Genomic DNA, 17,790 nt, shown 5'->3' with positions numbered 1-17,790 from the left:
TAAGAGCTTCCCTAAGCTGTGTTTAGGCCTTCGTCTCTGGGGTGTGTGGGGGTGAGGGGGTGATGCAGAAGCTGAAAACAGTGCCTCAGTTTTCTCTGCTAACTTGTGGTTGTCTTTCATGGTGTTGTGATGATGATGGCACAGGGCACAGATCCAGCTTGTCCCTTTGTGGTTGCTACAGGTACTCAGCGTGCCAACGCCCGGGCTCCAGCCCCTTACAAGAGAGATTTTGAAGCCAAACTAAGGAACTTTTACAGGAAGTTAGAGACTAAAGGATATGGACAAGGCCCAGGGAAATTAAAGTAAGTAGAAATGAACCAAACCATATGATTTATAGATGGTGAATGGGTAGGAAGCAGTTGTGAGTTTGAAAAATTGGGTGTCACGTGAGTCTTTATTTTAATGGGCATTATTATTTCGGAATTTATAAATTACACTGTAATGATGTAAAATGCTCAGGAACTAAGCACTAGTAAGCAAGCTTATGGTTTTCAGTCAAGCTAGGACTATGTAAAACCACAGAGAAAATTAAAAGATGATTATTGTTTTCTTCTGGTAGTCCCTCTTTGCTGGCCCATCTGATATTCAAGAGATGCACCAATATCACAGTGTTTTATGCCAAATGTTACTAGTTCCCTGCCTGCCATGAGCACAGGACAATGATCAGTCCTACCCTATCCTATTTTGTTCTGTGAAACAAGCAAGCCTCACTGTACAACAGAACCTGTTGTGAATGCCGAGTCCCCTCTCTTTAGCCAACTCTCTTACTTGTCCAGGATTCTTCTCATGCCTGTGTGTACCTCTTTCCCATCTCCCCACCCCACCCCTGTCCCCCCGTACTATGCCCCCACTTGAGCTCACTGTGCTGCCTGTGAGAAGATAGAGGAAGGCAGGTCACCATGTGCCCTGAGTGCCCAAGGGACGACCAGCACCCCCCCCATACTTACTCCCCCAGGCACAGCAATGTTTGCTCAGTTAGTTCCAGTTTCATGGACCTCCAGACACATCAGCGCAACCCCAATTCCATATCTCTCTGAACTGTGCTTTTCTCATGCTTGAATTACCAAGATCTTCCCTAGTTCAGACTCTCGGTTACTTCCTTGTCATATAGACATCAGGGGTAAGCTGATACCTGTAGAAGATGACTTTAATTGTCGTCATCACAGTAGATTGTCACAAGCATCATTCATTTTTATCTACCCATTAGAGAATCTCAAGATTCACTTCATTTAAACTTAAATTAAGTACACTTGTAAACTCTTATGCAACCTCCTGGTTCTCACTGGACATTCAGTAATTGAATTCCATGCTTAGGTGCATTCCAGCCTTAAAAGTCTCTCTCTCTCTCTCTCTCTCTCTCTCTCTCTCTCTCTCTCTCTCTCTCTCTCTCTCCCCTCTCCCCCCCCTCCGTGTGTGTGTGTGTGTGTGTGTGTGTGTGTGTGTGTGTGTTTGTGTGTGTGTGTGTGTGTGTATGTGTGTGTTTGTGTGTGTGTGTGTTATAACCACTCTCCTTCTGGGATAAATGTCTTGGCCACTCAGAAAGGACTCCTGGGTTTTTTACAGACCACAGGTTTACCCATAATTCTCTTATGTAACTTTTGTTTTGCTATTGCTGTTAAGGAGTTAAACACAGATTTGTATTCAAGTACAGACAGCAATGACATTAAGCAAGTTCACTCCTCACCTAGTTAATTGAGGTAAATAGAAATTAAATGGCAAGAAAGATAAGGAATAGGAACTAATCTCTTAATGGACTTTTCAAATTGTCTCTCGGTGGACAGGTTAATTATCCGAAGGGACCACTTGCTGGAAGATGCTTTCAATCAGATTATGGGTTACTCCAGAAAAGACCTGCAGAGGAATAAGCTGTACGTCACCTTTGTTGGGGAAGAAGGGTAAGTAGAACAGGGAAGTGGTCTGTGCAACACAGGCTGTGGCTACAGAGCGGATGTTTCTCAGCATCTGTGGTTCCCAAAACAGGAAGTCCTTCTTGCAGGAAGTGTTGGTCTCAGATGCTTAAACAGTTTGACTTTTTTTTTTCTCACTTCCTCTGGTTTTTAAATCATTTGACATAGGATTTTTAATTAAAATAACCCATAAAAATAATTCATATTTTTTTCAATTAGAAGGTCAGTTTGGTTGCTTTTCTCTGCATTTATCCATCTTTTGAAGGGGAAAAATGGTGCTTTGAGGGGGAAGGGAACAAGGACGTACAGTTTACATCTCGTTTTCCACCCCAGTGTGCTGAGTAGAATGTGTGTCACCTGTTAAATAAGCCCTAGTTCAGAGTCACAGATCCTGCTACTCTCTCCGGAAGTGCCCACAGCAACCAAGCCAAAGTCTTTGCTCCTATTTCTCCGCCTCCAGTTCTCTTCCTTTGGGAGGGCAGCATACCTCCCAATATAACCACCTACTGTAAACAAACCATGCTACATGACTCCTGCATGAGTGTGCTCATCTAGATAAGGGTTGGGAAACAGGGGCTGGGGCTCCCACACTGAGTCTGCTGCACCCAGGTAGACATAGCATTTGTTAATGGATTGCCTTAGACTGATAGCTTGCCTCCTTCATAGGCCCCTCCTTTTTCCTCTCTTGGGACTCAGGGCTTGCATTGTAGCCTGTAGCTACTAGACACAATTTAAAAAGGTCATGCCCAGCCTTAATAAATGGGGAGGTTCTTAGTCTTACTGCGACTTGACATGCCATGTTTTATTGCTACTCAAGGAGACCAGCCCTTTCTTGGACGGAGACAATGGAAGAGGAGGAGATTGGAGGTGGGAGTTGGGGTGGGGAGGGTCCCAGTCCTATCCTACCAAGCCCAATGATTTGGGTCACTTTAAGAACAGCCCTCTGAGTCTTATAGTGAAGAAGGTTAAGGAACCATTGTTGTAATCCCGGCAAACCTGGCCCCGCCTCTCACCCACCTGTGCATGGCAGGTGTCTGTACCCTGGCTCTTTAAAAGAAAAAGCCCACCCACTTCCGCTCCCCCGCTCCACCCCCACTTCCTCTAAAGGGCAGACAGGACCTTTCCTGTCCTCCTCCCCCTTTCTCTTCTGCCCTGCCTCTGTGTCTCTTTACCTCTTTTCTCTTTCCTTCCCTTATTTTCTTCCCTCCCCCTCAATAAAACTTTCAATATGAGTTATGTCTACAGGTCTCTGTTTCCCCATCTGTCCACCTTCCATCACCGGCCCGATCCTCACAGCCCCAGCACAGTCCCAAACTGCTGCTGTATTCCTAACAACCATAGTAGTGACATCCTACCAACTGGCCCCACTGTGTGGTAGATGGATTGGGGGTTTAAAGCACCGCATGCCTTATCTATCTATGGGTCTAGAGAATAGTAAAATGAAGGCCCTTAAGTCTTTCTCCTGACACCGTTGGACCATACTGGGATGTAAGAAACACACTTTATCTTTAGTCTGTCTGGGTCCTGGTTTTTCCCTGGGAATGCATTTTAGCATTCCAGATGGTGACCAAATACATGAAGTTTGGGCTTCAGTGCAGCTGAGACTTAAGCCTTTCATGACTAATGTACACATGTAAATGGACTTGGAGCTTGTGTTAGTCTGCCCAAAGATGCAGGTGCACGGTTGAAAACGGAGGCAAGTGTTGTTACCCTCTTCACAGGTATGCAAAGGATGTCAAGTATTTCCTTACAGGATGAGTCTGGTTTGGAGGAGAATATTTTCTTCTACCAGAACTCCAGCTGCCTTCTTTTATTATTGAACAAGAGACTTTTTTTTTGACACATGATCTTGCTATGTTGCTCAGATTGGCCTTGAACTTTTACGCCGGGATCTGGGTGTACAGATGTACATCTGTACTTCTGGCTTGGGCCACAGTTTGTTGAGGTCTCAAACATACACTTCAAAAACCCTAGTAGATATGATTGAACAGAACAGATGTTTGTCAAGTGTGATCATCCTGAAGTGGTCCACAGTATTCTGAGCTGATGATATCAGTTCCAAGCAGAGCTAGATTCCTTTTTGTTTGGTGACCACTGGTAATCAAGTGCTTCCTGCCCCTGTCACTTGTCTACTTCCTATGACAGCAAAGGGAAAACAGAGAGGATGTTTTGGGAGTGGTATCAGTTATAGAAACAACCCCTAATCTGCTCCCTCAATGCATGGGTTATTGACACCAAGTTTCTGGACTCAGATTCCATCATGTAAGTACCCTTTTGATAGGATGTAAGATATAGGCCCTGCCATTCAGTTAGGGTACTGAGAATATGTCTCCTGGCTTTGAAACAGGAAAACAGTTCTCTTGCTGAAGAACACAGATGTCTCAAAACTACATGAAAGTTAAAAAAAAAAAAGGACTTTTCAAAGAATGACTATCACATTGATTGAATACATGATCAAATGAGGAAGTAGATAGGAAAATGAAAAATCCAAATAAGAATTTCATAAGTGTGGATTCTATAGTGACTTTTCCCCAAATAATACAGCAAGGATAAGTGAGTTTGTTCTGTTGCAATCTAGCAAACATTGTCTCAGTTGTAAGTCATGTTGACAGTGTGTCCTTCACATGAAAACCATAGTCTACCCAAACCCATAATGAGAGTCTATCTACAGGAAAATCATGGGACAATTCCCAGTTTTTACATTGTAAGAACCTCTCATCAGTATTTTTTTTTTTTCCTTTTTTGCTTTGTTTGTTTCTTTCACGACAGGGTTTCTCTGTGTAACAGCCCTAGGTGGCCTGATCCTGATCAGGATCAGGCTGGCCTCAAATTCACCTGCCTCTGCCTCCCGAGTGCTGGGATTAAAGGCATGTGCCACTACCGCCCAACCAGTATTCTTGAAAAGCATCGAGGACATTGAAAAAAAAAAAAAAAAAACAGAAGAGTTTTAGAGAATGCTATAGTCAAGAAGAGAAGTGATTATTAAATGTAATGACACTTTTCTAGGTGAGATTGTAGAGCTATCAAGTGAAAGTGAATGAAATAATAAAATCTGGATCAAGGATGCATTTGTTATACATCAGTATTCTTGGCTAGTTAATATGACAGTTTATAGCAGTCACTGAAACAAGTTCTGTGAAAGCTTATTCCCAAGGAAGTAGAGTCCTAAGTCACAGATCTGCCTGCCCAGGAATAGGGTTTGAAGGACTTGGTAGAATAAAGAGACAGAGCGCCTTAAAGTGTAGGGAAAGGTTAAATGAAAATAGGGTCCACTCCATACATACTCACCCTCTTCACAGGATTCACACTGAGGAAAATCATACCATTAGTGTAATCTAAAAATGTCAAGTAAGTCACACTGGTGAGGTCCCCTTGAGACAGACAAACAGGGCTTCAAGTTCCTGAAAAACAACTTGGGCAACAATTGCTTCCGGTGTTGTTAGCAGAGAGGATGGTGGGAGGGTTCTGAATAGCTTCCTGGCTAGCTGGTGATAGATGATGTGAGGCTAGAGGCCTTATCTAGAGTTCCCATCAGATGTATTGAGGAATGTTGTATGCTGATAAGAGATATTAATAAAGGCAGTGCAAGAGCTCTTTTCACTATCTTTTCTTATAATTCAAAAAATTCTAAAATAATAGGTTTAGCAAATGAAAACATTTGGTCAGGATTTGGAGAGATTTAGCAGATGGTTTCTGTTTTTATTTTTTAGATGGTTGACTTCTCTGGGACCATTTTCAATATAGGTCTTTATCATCACTCATGATCAGTACAGTAAGACATAGAGTTAATTTTGTGAGAAGTCTAAATTAATACTAATTTTGTCATTCAATGAGCATTACTTTATGTCAACTTTATATTAGCCATGAGGGGTTAATAATTTTTAGTTATTGTTGATACTATCTCGGTGATTTTACTCCCAGTCAAACAACAGTCAGTCTAGCTTTGCCAAGGAATAAAGAACAATAGATATACTTTTAATAACAATGCATTTGGCTGTCTTCCAAAAACGATGTGGACTAGCAGCTTCACAAAAACAATACCTATGCTTTATGCTATTTCTTCACATATATCTGAAACAAAGTATATAGATTGTTCCAGAAGTTAGGAGTCCATAGGATACTGCAGATGCTATTTGAGGTAGCATTAATCTCAGACTATTGGAAATACCTGTCTTCAGTTACAAAAGCACAAAAATCATCCTTGGGCCTAGAAATGTAGATGCATCAGAGCAACTTATTTTTTCCACGAAAATGATTCTATGCCATAGCCTTGGCTTTTTACAAAATGTAGATAGTTTCTTGTTAGTAGTTTAATTAGGCTAGAGCTGGGAGCTGTGTTCTGGACACTAGAGTCCCCACCAAGCTTAGTGAAGTTTTGTTGTCTAGAAAAGTTGGGAAAAGGAGGACAGTGGTGGCAGAATTGTTAAAAGCAGTCACCCTGCTCAAAGGTGAGGAGAAATTGTTTGTTGCCTCTTTCTGAGGAGACTTAGTCTGGCTTGGAGTTCCTCATGGGATGGAGGAAAGCACTGGCAATGCTATATATGCTTCTTTGCTGTATTGTTTTTGTTAATCAATAATCCTAGCAACCAAAGCTCACCTGGCATCAGAACTCAGATAGGATCTGATAAGGTATCCAGGCCATCACCTAACCCCTAGTACTCCAAACTAAAGAAATAGTGTCCTAGACAGAGATGATACTGACTGCATGAGTGCTCCACCTCCTGTTTTCTTCACTGCAACTCTGTCAAGGGCACCTTTATTCAAGAAAGAATGAATTCATTATGCACAAAGTGCTCTTGAGATGACATCAGCCATCAGTTTTGCCAGCCACACTTAGACCAGGAAGGAGCCTATGCAAATAGTTTTCCCTTGGAGGACCTGTGTGTAGTATCTTTCTGAATTCCCCTGGGATAGGGACCTAAAAATAATTGGGGCAGGAGGTGACTTGAGATAGGTTTTTTTCCACTACTTATAAATTAACCAGTAGCCCTCACACATATAACAAAACAACGATCTAAGCTGTAAAGCTGTAGGGCTTCAGTTGAACGCGAACTGCTGTTTGCCCTCTTCAAAGAGGGATCTGCATCATTTGAATCATCCCAACCTGCCTGCCAGAGAAGGATGCTCTGCAGCCTCACCCTGGCTGGCTACCACCAAGCACTTCTGTATCTTTTGAGGCTTCCTTCCTCAGCTTCAGTCCTGGTTTAGTGGCTCAAAAGCTAAATATCTCTCTGCTCTAAATATTTCTGGATGAATCAGAAGGTGCCTAGGCCACGTGTATTTGGACAAACATAGAAAAAGGCAGCATGACTTCCTGAGGCTATCAAATTTTCTCATTTTACAGCCTCTTCCCATTGGAGTATTTTGTTTTCAATTATGTTTAGTTGAAATATAGAGAATCGGAGAATAAAATTAACTATTTTAACACATGTCAAAAGCTGCTAATAACTCACGTGGTGTGCCAGTCCAGCAGTGTGATGATGGGTAAAATGCTTTGTCAGCGGGCAGGGCTTGGGACACCACGGCCACCCTACTGACATCTGTGCTTACTCAGAAGTGCCCTCAGATGCAGCTGTTATGTGGCTACACACCCGTTGTCCAGAGTTTCTGTATTTCCTTGCCAAGCCTTTGGTTGTGGAACTAACCTAACTGGCAAAACAGGAATGTAACAAATGATCCCTGTGATATGAGTCACATTAACTATTTATATGGGAGAGGTGTTATAGGCGCTGCATGCCCACATGCCCTGCTGTGACACGTTTCATTGAGTTTGCTAGATATAGATAGAAATTGCAGCCTACAGCATACTCCTAAATATGCAGTTCTGCATTTGGAGTTGCAACCAAATTAAAGCAGAGTGACTATCTTGGCATTGGAGTGACTCTATTCATGTTTCAAGAGGAAAAAAAAAAATTCCCAGTTAAACATACATTTCCTTCTAAAGGAGCTGTTTGTTTTTTTCTCTTCTGAGGTGAGTTTTGCTTTTCAGCTTAACTCCTCAGGGAGAATATGTTTGTCTTCAGCCACAAGAGTAACCAAATCATTAAGGTCATTGTTGTCTTAACAAACTGTACCATGTTAGAAGATATTACATTGTGAACGTTCTAAGCCAACTCACTTGTGTGACAGTGGTTTCAGATTGAGTCATTTCTTAGGCACAGTTTGCTCATGGCACTGAATTAATGTACCACCACCCCATAGCAAACTGGCTAACATTTATTCACACCGCCAAATAACAATGTAAGTGATGCTAATTTTCTTCAGAGAGCATCAGGGAGCTCCAGTCACAAGTCATCGTGTATTGAGCTTCTACTGGAAATCATTTTGCTAAATGAGTATCTTAGCTAGGGTTTCTATTGCTGCAAAGAAACACCATGAGCAAAAAGGGAGGAAAGGGTTTGTTAGGTTTACACTTCCACATCATGGTTCATCATCACAGAAATGAAAACAGGAGGCTCCAGCAGGGCAGAATCCTGGAGGCAGGAGCTGATGCAGCAGCCATAGAAGAGTGCTGCTTACTGGCTTGCTCTCCAGGACTTGCTCAGCCTGCTTTCTTATAGAACTCAGAACCACTAGGGATACAACCACCCACAGTGGGCCTGGGTCCTCCCATATCAATCACTAATTAGGAAAATGCCCTACAGGCTTACCTACAGCCTGATCTTACAGAGGCATTTTCTTAATTGAGGTTCTTTCCTCTCCGATGACTTTAGCTTGTGTCAAGTTGACGTAAAACTATCCAACACAAGGAGTAAAACAAGATTATCTTCTCTCAGTGTGGTCAAAGTCTAAATTTATGTATGGGAGAGGCAGACACACGTGGGTCATTATTCTGGTAAGTGCAGTATAGTTGAAATATTCAGAGTTAAATCTTAGGGACCACCTTGTGATTTTTAATGGAAAATCCATAATAGAGCCAAGTTGACTTAAACCAGTCATCTCAAAGAAAGCAGGCTCGATTTATCATTTGCCTGTTACTTTAGCTCTCTGTGATCCCGGTGTTCTGTGGGCCTCTGCAAAGTGAAAAGCACAGCAGAGGAGTGACCACAGCAAGTCAGAGTGTTGTTGATGTCTCCTTGGATTTATAGTAAACTAGATGTTTTAAGAAAGCACTTTCCTCTTCCCTGTTTTTGTAACAGCAGCAGTTGGCAAAACTTTTCCATAAAGAGACTGATGGTAAACGTTTTTAGACTTTGCCCATTGTATGCTCTCTGTGTCACGTACACACCTCAGCATTTTATCAGGGCACAGCAACAGGTTACAGAGAAGCCAGCTCCGTGCATTTCACTATAGCTTTATTTACAAAACCTGGGCTTCAGCAGATTTGCCCTCAGGACATAGTTTTCCAAGCCCTGTTCTATAAACAAGGTTGTTTTAATCTTGATAGATAGCTAAAACTTACTGAAGGGCAAGACATATGGAATAACCTTAAACTTGAAATGAGGACACCTGTTGAGGGTTTGAGACCAGGTCCCTCATCACAATGCCCCTCTGATTCAGACCAGTCTGGCCTCAGTCTTCTCTATTAAAAAAAGAAGAAATTTAGCAAAATTGCTTCCATGATGTCTTTGACAATTGGTGTCCCAGCTTTATTTTTGTTGCTGTGATAAACACCATGATCAAAAGCAACTTGGGGGAGGAAATGATTTATTTCATCCTCTAAATTATATTCTGTCATCAAAAGAAACCAGGGCAGGGCTCAAGGCAGGAGCTTGAGGCAGAAATCATAGAGGAATGCTGCTTACTGGCTTGCTGCAAGTCTCACACTCAGCTGTTATATACTCCCTGGACCACCTGCCCAGTGGTGGCATTGTTCACAGTAGACTTGGCTTTCCCACATCAATTAACAGCCAAGAAAATACCAGATAGACATACCTACAGGCCAGTCTGATGGAGGCATTTCTTCAGTTGAGGTAAACAAAGAGAAGTGGCTTCCCCAGGAGGTGGGGTAACTTCACCCTTGATGGAAAGCATCCAGACTTGCTTAACTCCTTTGCCATGCCTCAGGGTTGGGGTCAGTTCCAGGAGACCAGGGAATCCACACCTTCTCAGTGAGAGAAAGTTAAAGGAGGTGATCTGCTCAGGACTAGAGGGGAGGTAGAGGCATAGATACCAGAGACCAAGGTATACAAGTATGGAGCCCTACCAGGAGTAGCTTGTTGGAAATTGTTCCTCTTGAAGACCTAGATTAATGCTTAGAATGGAACTGGCATTTCAATCTTTGTTGGAAGGTTGTGTGCAAAGAACATCCAAGGAGGAGGTTGCTGCTGCTGCTGCTGGCTTCTGAGGCCAGAACTAGGAGAATAAGAGGAAGCCACCAAAAGGCTGCATGATGTGGAGCTTCCTGGTACCTGAGTGGCTTCAGAGAGACATGAGGATGGCCTGCCCAGCCTATCCCAGAGCCACAAGTTGACTTCATTATAACCAGTTACCCTGAGGACATGATCACCATGCCACTGTATGCAGTCTGATTGGCCCCTAGAATCAAGTACCTGCTCTTTTCCACCCAATAGGTTTCCTACAGGTGCACTGTGGGTATGAATTTAGGGACTTTCAGGCTGCACCCATGTTGTGCTAGACAGTTTTATCTGTACTTATGTCCCTTTTAATGTGTATTAGGAAAAAGTTGAACTAACACATAGATATTTTATAAATGTTATATAAGACAGTATGCAGTGAAAAAATCAGAGTTGATTTATTGAAAATAGATATTAAGTAAATATGGTATCTATAGTCAGATATAACAAAATGGAAAATTAATATTGAATAGTTGAAGTCCACACTATTTGGTTACATTTTTATTTTTCCAAATCTTCTGCCTGTAACAGGATTATTTTCTAGATCATAAAATTCCATCACTGCACAAGACTCAGATGATTCCACTTTCACAAAAAAAAAAAAAAAATAGTGGAGGCTGGGTGAGGTAGTGCATGCCTTTGTTCCCAGCATTCTGAGGTAAAAGTAGGTGAATCACTGCAAGTTTGGAGTTTGAGATCTACATAGTGAATTCCAGCCCAGCCAGAGCTACATAGTGAGATAGGACTAAAGGGGCTAGAAAAATAGCTCAGTCAGTGTCATGAGGACTTGAGTTCAATACTTGGAACTCAAAATTTTAAATTAGTCCAGGCCTGTTAGTTCATGCTTATAATTCTAGCACTATTGGGGGTGTAGAGACACTCCTGGGGAGGCAGAGACAGGTGGATCCACTTATCATAGGCTGTTTGGTGAGCTCCAGGCAGTCAGAGAGCCTGTCTCAAAAAGGTGGGTGTCACCTGAAGATTTGTCATCTGGCCTCTGCATACACACACACACACACACACACACACGCACACACACACACACGCACGCACGCACGCACGCACACACGCACGCACGCACGCACGCACGCACGCACGCACACACACACTGTAATAGTACCCAAATAACAGATTTGAAAAGAGATATAGGTGGTGGGAAGGATAAAGCAAACGAGTCTTTGGAGTTGCTGGCTAGCCACCTCACTCCCATCATTGAATCTGTATATACTTTCTATCAAAGGGCTGATATAGTTTATATTTTAAATGTAGCATCTCAAGTTCCTTTATATTTCTCACTTCTGTTTACTGCATCCTTCCCACTTGGGCATTATTAGCTACTTGTCATTTCTCAAACCCTGTGCTGTCTTCAATTCTATTTCAGTCTGACCTGAAGCTATTGCAAGCAGAGTGGAATGAATTCACAGTGTAGTTCACATGCTGGAGTCCCAGTCTGTCTAAGAGCCTTCCTTAGAAAACTTGCTGCACCTTCTTTTTCCTTGTCTGTAATTTTCCATGGTGTTTTATAATTTATACTTTTCACTTGTATCATCTTATTCCACTTTTTTTTGCCTCTGATCTCCCTAAGGTGACTTCTTTTTCTTCCCCCATTCAGAAAATTTCCAGAAATCCCCAAGGTCTTCATTTCCTTTGAGTGGGTATAACTACTTTCCTCTGTGTGAATGAAACAATCCCATGACACTTACTTCCCTGTGTCCTTGCTTTGGACATTTAAAAAATTATATATGTATCTCTTTATATAAATCATGAATGTGTTGCATATTGTTTGCATGTCTCATTAGTAGCTGGAGTTTTGGATATATGCTGTATAAATGTCTACTTTGTTATTTTGAGTCAAGAATATTGAGATCAGAATTCTTTCACTTTTGTTTGGAAAGCCCTGATATGAGAATATACTGTAATGAGCATTCTATAGAAAGTTAAACATGGTTTCTCCCCAGACTGATAGCTGGAATACCAGCATGGGACTGATCCAGACCCTAGGAACATGGGTTTCTGTGAGGAAACCTCAGAAATCTATGGGACCTCCCGTAGAAGTTCAGTACTTATCCCTAGCATAGGTGTGGACTTTGGGAGCCCATTCCATGTGGGCCTAGGCCATATCCCAAAGGATGCAATAGACACTGATGACACCCTATGGAAGGCCTCACCATCCAGGGGGAGCTGAAAGGATATGTGATAGATAGGGTTTTAGTTGGGGGGGGGGTTGGTAGGGGAGGACGGGTGGGAGAAGGGAACTGGGATTGCCATGTAAAACAATCCTGTTTCTAATTCAAATAAAAAAAGTTGAAAAAAAAAGAAAGTTAAACATGGAAGTAACTGTGCCCAATACCTAGAAAAGGTAAAAGCTGCTTATTTGTCCTATGGATTTTTATTTTTTATTTTTATTTTTATTTTACAGGTTGGATTACAGTGGGCCTTCCAGAGAGTTTTTCTTCCTGGTATCCAGAGAACTGTTTAACCCCTATTATGGCTTATTTGAATACTCAGCCAATGACACATACACAGTACAAATAAGTCCCATGTCTGCTTTTGTAGACAATCACCATGAATGGTAAGGATTTTGTTTCTGTGACAGTTATTCTCAGTTAATTTTCTGTGATGCTAGACACCTCTCCTTCTCCCCTCCCTCCAAAAGAAGCCACATTTCTTTTAACGTTTTCCCCTCCCAGATAAAAGCTAAATTATCAGTTATGTATCTCATTTGGTTTTTATTTTTTCTTGTCAAACTTAATTATATAGGCAACCAGTAATTAATTATATTGCATAAGATCAATTTTAACTGAGTTAAATAGAATTCAAAACTTTATCCCATTGGAGAAATGTTTCAGGTGATTTGTTTCTTAGTAAGTCCTCAAGTCTAGTGATTCTCAACCTCCCTCCCTTAAACACAGTGCCTCATGTTGTGGTGAACCCAACTATAAAGATAGCATAGTGGCCTAAGGGAATGGCAGATTAAGTGCAGGAATGGGAAGTCAGGTTAGCACCCGCTCACACACCAGCACATTTCACCTACTTAACATTTGGAGGCAGAGATTGCCTTTTTCTTAATTTATCACACAAAACCAAGGCAAACAATTTCAAGATTCCCATCTGGAGGTACTTACTCTGAAAAAATCCCAAATTACACTCTTTCCAAATGTCCTTACATCTTTTTCAAATCCCTGCATTTGTAGACTTTAAATATTTACATAACCCCTATTAACTTGTTCCCGGTCATTTTCACTGATAGTAATAAAGAAAGAGCATAAGTGGGAAAAGGTTGAGTCATGAGGTTATTGACGGGTGAAAAGCATTAACTCTGAGGACTTACTCCTCAAATTAACCTCTTGTTTAGTTACAAATTTGGAGGCCTCCTCACTCTGGCTATTACAGCTGTGCTAACATACATGGAAATGAAGAGGGACAAAACCTGCAGGCCACTGACCTCACAAAGCCTTCCTGACTAAAATTACAGACCCACAGTACTCTTGTAGGCATCAGCATTGAATAGCTGGAAACCAAGAAATGTGTGATGAACAAAACAATTGTATACCTCAGGCAGAAAACCCAGTCTTAACAAATCTATAGTAAAGTTTCCAAGTTGAATCAGAATAGGCTTTAATTTTGAAATTTTGGAGAACAGAATGTCTCATGAGGAAAGCCCCCCAATATCTGTATGAATACTTGGGGAGTGATGGCATTTACCATCAGGAGTGAGACTTGAGAGAACAGGGAAGGATGGGAACCTCCTGAATCTGAATAAAGGCTTTTTCTCAGAAGGGAATTGCTCCTAGTTTGCATTAGAGAAATCAGCTAATATCCATGAACACAAACTGAAGGTGACTTTTTCTCAACCTTCTTTAGTCTTTATTAGTATCTCCCGGGATGGTTTGCGGAAATTTCAATGAAATGCTGTGGGGAGCTCATACTGTCAAATGCAGGTTGATACAGGGTGACATTATTAACATGGAGTAAGGGTAAGGTGTCCCTAAATATTAGAGAAACGGATTTCCCCCACAAGTAAACACTGGCTAATGAAGACACACTCTACAGTGTCCCAAAAACCCTGGCAGAGCTAGTGAGCAGGTAATCTTGGACAAACAATAGAGTGGAAATTCATTCTAGGATGTAAGCACAGCTGCTCAGTATTGTTCAGCTGCCTTGTGTTTCTCCTTCACAGGTTCCGGTTCAGTGGGCGGATCCTCGGTCTTGCACTAATACACCAGTATTTGTTGGACGCCTTCTTCACACGCCCCTTCTATAAGGCTCTTCTCAGAATGTAAGCGTATGTCTGTGCTCTCGTAGTCAGCATGTAAAGCTCAAAAATGTTTTTCTGAAGATGTTTTGAGAGATGACTCAGCAGTTAAGAGCACTGGCTGCTTTTCCAGAGGACCCAGATTCAATTCTCAGCACCCATATGGCAGCTCACAACTGTCTTTAACTCCAGGACCCAGCACCCATGGCAAAACATCAATCAATACACATTAAAAAAAAAAAAAAAAGAACAAGTTGTGTCAAGGACTCCATTTATCTGCACATTATACAAATAGGTTGTTAGTGAATAGTGGTTTAGATTTTAAAAACAAATACAATTTTAAACGTAGTTTTTAGCTTCTGACCCTTCACTTCTGATTACCCACCAAATCTTAAGTTTTGTCCCTTCCCGAATAGTTGGTTCTCATCTGCGGCAACACATGTTTCTTTAAAACAACTGTACTTCAAACATAGCCCTGAGATTCTTGTGGCATCAATGCTGATTATTAATAGAATAGTTGTGGATTAGTCTTGGTGACTCATGGCCTGCGCTCCTTTATGAAGTGCACGTTGCATTTTGCTTTATGCACTTCCAACAGCTTGCTCTTGGTCACAAGTTCATTTTATTTTGTCTAATTTCTTTTTTATTATTTTTTACTTGAATTAGAAACAAGATTGAATTATATGACAATCCCAGTTCCCTTCTCCCTCCCTTCCTCCCCTACCACCCCCCCCCCAACTAAAACCCTACCTATCACATATCCTTTCTTCTAATGGACACCTGACTCAAACTTTTTTGTCTAATTTCTGTTTTCTTTTTGGTTTCTTTGTTAGGCATAGACAGTGCCATACTTTTCTTGAGACCTTCCTATATCAAAATCAAAGTGTTTGGGGCAGCTGAAAAATTAGCATCCGTAGAACTTTTTCTTTGTTTCTATCACAATGCAAGAGCAGTTATTGTACAGTGTAGAGCAAAACCACCCTTATAATCAGTAGGTATTCATTTACAAGACCAAGTAAAGACAAGTGTTGTGGGAGGAAGGTAGACACGTAGACTTCAATTGCAGAGTACTCAAGTACAGAATCATGTCTGGGAGCTGTCTGGCACATACTCCCATCAAGCCCATGGACCTCTTGATCCCTAAAGCAAAGTCCTGACCTCAAATGAAAACCAACAGAATGATTCTCATGAAGCTTCAGTAGGAAGCTCAGTAGGAATACTTTCCTCCTGGGTGACGAGGACTTTTGTCCCTATTTCTTCTGGGCCCCTTGTCACTTTTGCATCTCATTGTCTTCTCATGATTTCATAGGTTTCCTGAAAGTTCCACTGTTTACATCTGCTGCTAAGTGACACCCTCAACATGTGTTGTTCTGGCTTCTCTCTCTCCTTGAATAACTAGGAGCTGTTGATGAGTGCTTCTTAGTCCTATCTCCTTAGATGGTTTTGCTACTTCTGATACTGATATTCAACTCTGGGATAGCAGAAACAATCAGAAACTGAAGGTTCTCTTTGCTGCCCTAGAGTTTATCCCTGGGTCTTCCCTACCCTGACACCCGTGACACTGTGTTTCCCCTCTTCTTGCTCCTCTGTTGACCTTTCCTCTGGCTTGCCCTTAATCTTGGAGTTTCAGAAGCTTCCATCCTTTACCCCAGCTTTCCTCTCTGTAAGCCTGTAGAAGGAAATTTCTTTACTCATTTCGTCTCCTATGGACCACTGAATCGAGCCCTGGGTCTTGCTATCTTGAGTTGCAGGCTCATGTGAACAGTCCTCGGAACATTGCTTCTTGGGTGTTTCAGGGGGATCCCAAATCTGCATAGTTAAAGCAGAACTCACTGTGGGCCTTGAAGTGAAACTTCTATGTGTCCACCAGACGTTAATGGTAAACATGATCTTGGTTATTCTGGTTAGGCATCAGAGATGACCCTTAGACAAGCAGAACAAATGTACAATACAAGTTTTCAAGTTGTTTTCTTGGTGCTGTGACAAAATCCTTGACCACAGCAACTTAAGTGAAGGTTTGTTTTGACTTACAATTTGAGGAATGCCAGCCATCTTGGTAGGGCAGCTGGTCACCTTCCATCCTCAGTCAGAAAGCAGAGAGAGTGCCTAGCTCAGTTTCTTCTTATTCAGTCTGGAACCCCAGCCCAAAGAATGGTTGGCTCTGCACATGTTTGGGTGGGTCTTCCACTACAATTAAATTAATCTAGAAAACTCCCCATAGCTATACCCAAAGACTGTCTCCTTGGAGAATCTGCATCCTGTCAGTTAGCACTATGAACCTTCATGGCATCCTTTTCTGTCTTTATTCCCATCCTGTGGAGTACTTTCAAAGATTGTGTGGTGTTTTTTTACCACTGAAATAATGTGACCTCAGAAATTTTCAGTTCATTCACTGAAAATTGTTGATCAATGCAGCAGGCTAAGAGTGCCTTTCAGAGTTGGCCTGTGACATGAATTCATTTGCCATACTTATTTTACATTATACTGCTTTATACTCCTTTCCAATATAACCATTTACTAATTTCTATGTTTCTGCCTCTCCCTCTAATGAGCCTTGTCCTCATTAGAATATTGATCTTACTTTGGCTGCATTACTGAAGTGGTCTATTACGTGATTTTCATACATTTAAAATAATCTTTTCAGTATCTCCCAGAAGAACTATTTATACCTCATCTCCCTACCTGGTTACATCATTCCTTGTCTTGAGCCCCAGTCACCGCAATCCTTAGAATGGCACTGAAAACTTGCTCTCACCTACTTTCCTGTCTTCATTTTTGGCATGTTGAGAGTGCCTTATGGTCAGTACTCCAAGGCTTTTCATATGCTTGAAGTCTTCTGCACTCTATGCCTTTGGATTTGTTTTATTCTCTCCTCCCTTCCTCCTTTCCTCTAATCCATTCCCATTCTATCTTTAGATTTTCTTCATCCTGAAAGATTTAGTATAGGCACCATCTCATTTAAGCATCTTTCCCTGAATGTCCAAGTCAAATCGAATGTCCCTCTCGATTCCTCTGATGGTCTTGGTTCTTACCTTTTCTTCTTTTTGAGATAGAGTTTTACTTCACAGCCCAGGCTGGACTCAGACTTGCAATCTTATTCAAGCCTCGAAAGTGTTGGAATTGTGGCATGGTTCACCATGTCCAGTCTTACTTGATTGTTAATTTAAAGTAGCATGCTTTGAAACCGTGTGTGAATTACAGCACGCTCTATTCTGCTGTCACTCACACTTTATATTAGCTTATCTACAGTGTGCCTGTCTCCCCAACAAGACCACTTCCTTCCAATAACAAGTTCACCAAGCAGTTATTAATGTGTGCCCAGTATTCAATA

General features: G+C 41.6%; 1 protein-coding gene across 1 annotated transcript in view; it reads left to right on the top strand.

The window, feature by feature from the left end:
- The window catches only part of Hecw2 (HECT, C2 and WW domain containing E3 ubiquitin protein ligase 2), a 196,522-nt gene that overhangs the window by 155,785 nt on the left and 22,947 nt on the right, over positions 1-17,790 (top strand). The window contains exons 19-22 of the mRNA XM_027396880.2: positions 182-302; positions 1,782-1,895; positions 12,624-12,776; positions 14,385-14,483. Coding sequence (XP_027252681.1) covers positions 182-302; positions 1,782-1,895; positions 12,624-12,776; positions 14,385-14,483 — 487 coding nt within the window. The remainder of the gene's footprint in view (positions 1-181; positions 303-1,781; positions 1,896-12,623; positions 12,777-14,384; positions 14,484-17,790) is intronic.

Source organism: Cricetulus griseus, chromosome 2 (assembly GCF_003668045.3).
Source record: "Cricetulus griseus strain 17A/GY chromosome 2, alternate assembly CriGri-PICRH-1.0, whole genome shotgun sequence".
Lineage (NCBI taxonomy): Eukaryota > Metazoa > Chordata > Mammalia > Rodentia > Cricetidae > Cricetulus > Cricetulus griseus.
Note: the sequence above shows the minus strand (reverse complement) of the source record. Positions and strands in the feature narration are given on the sequence as shown.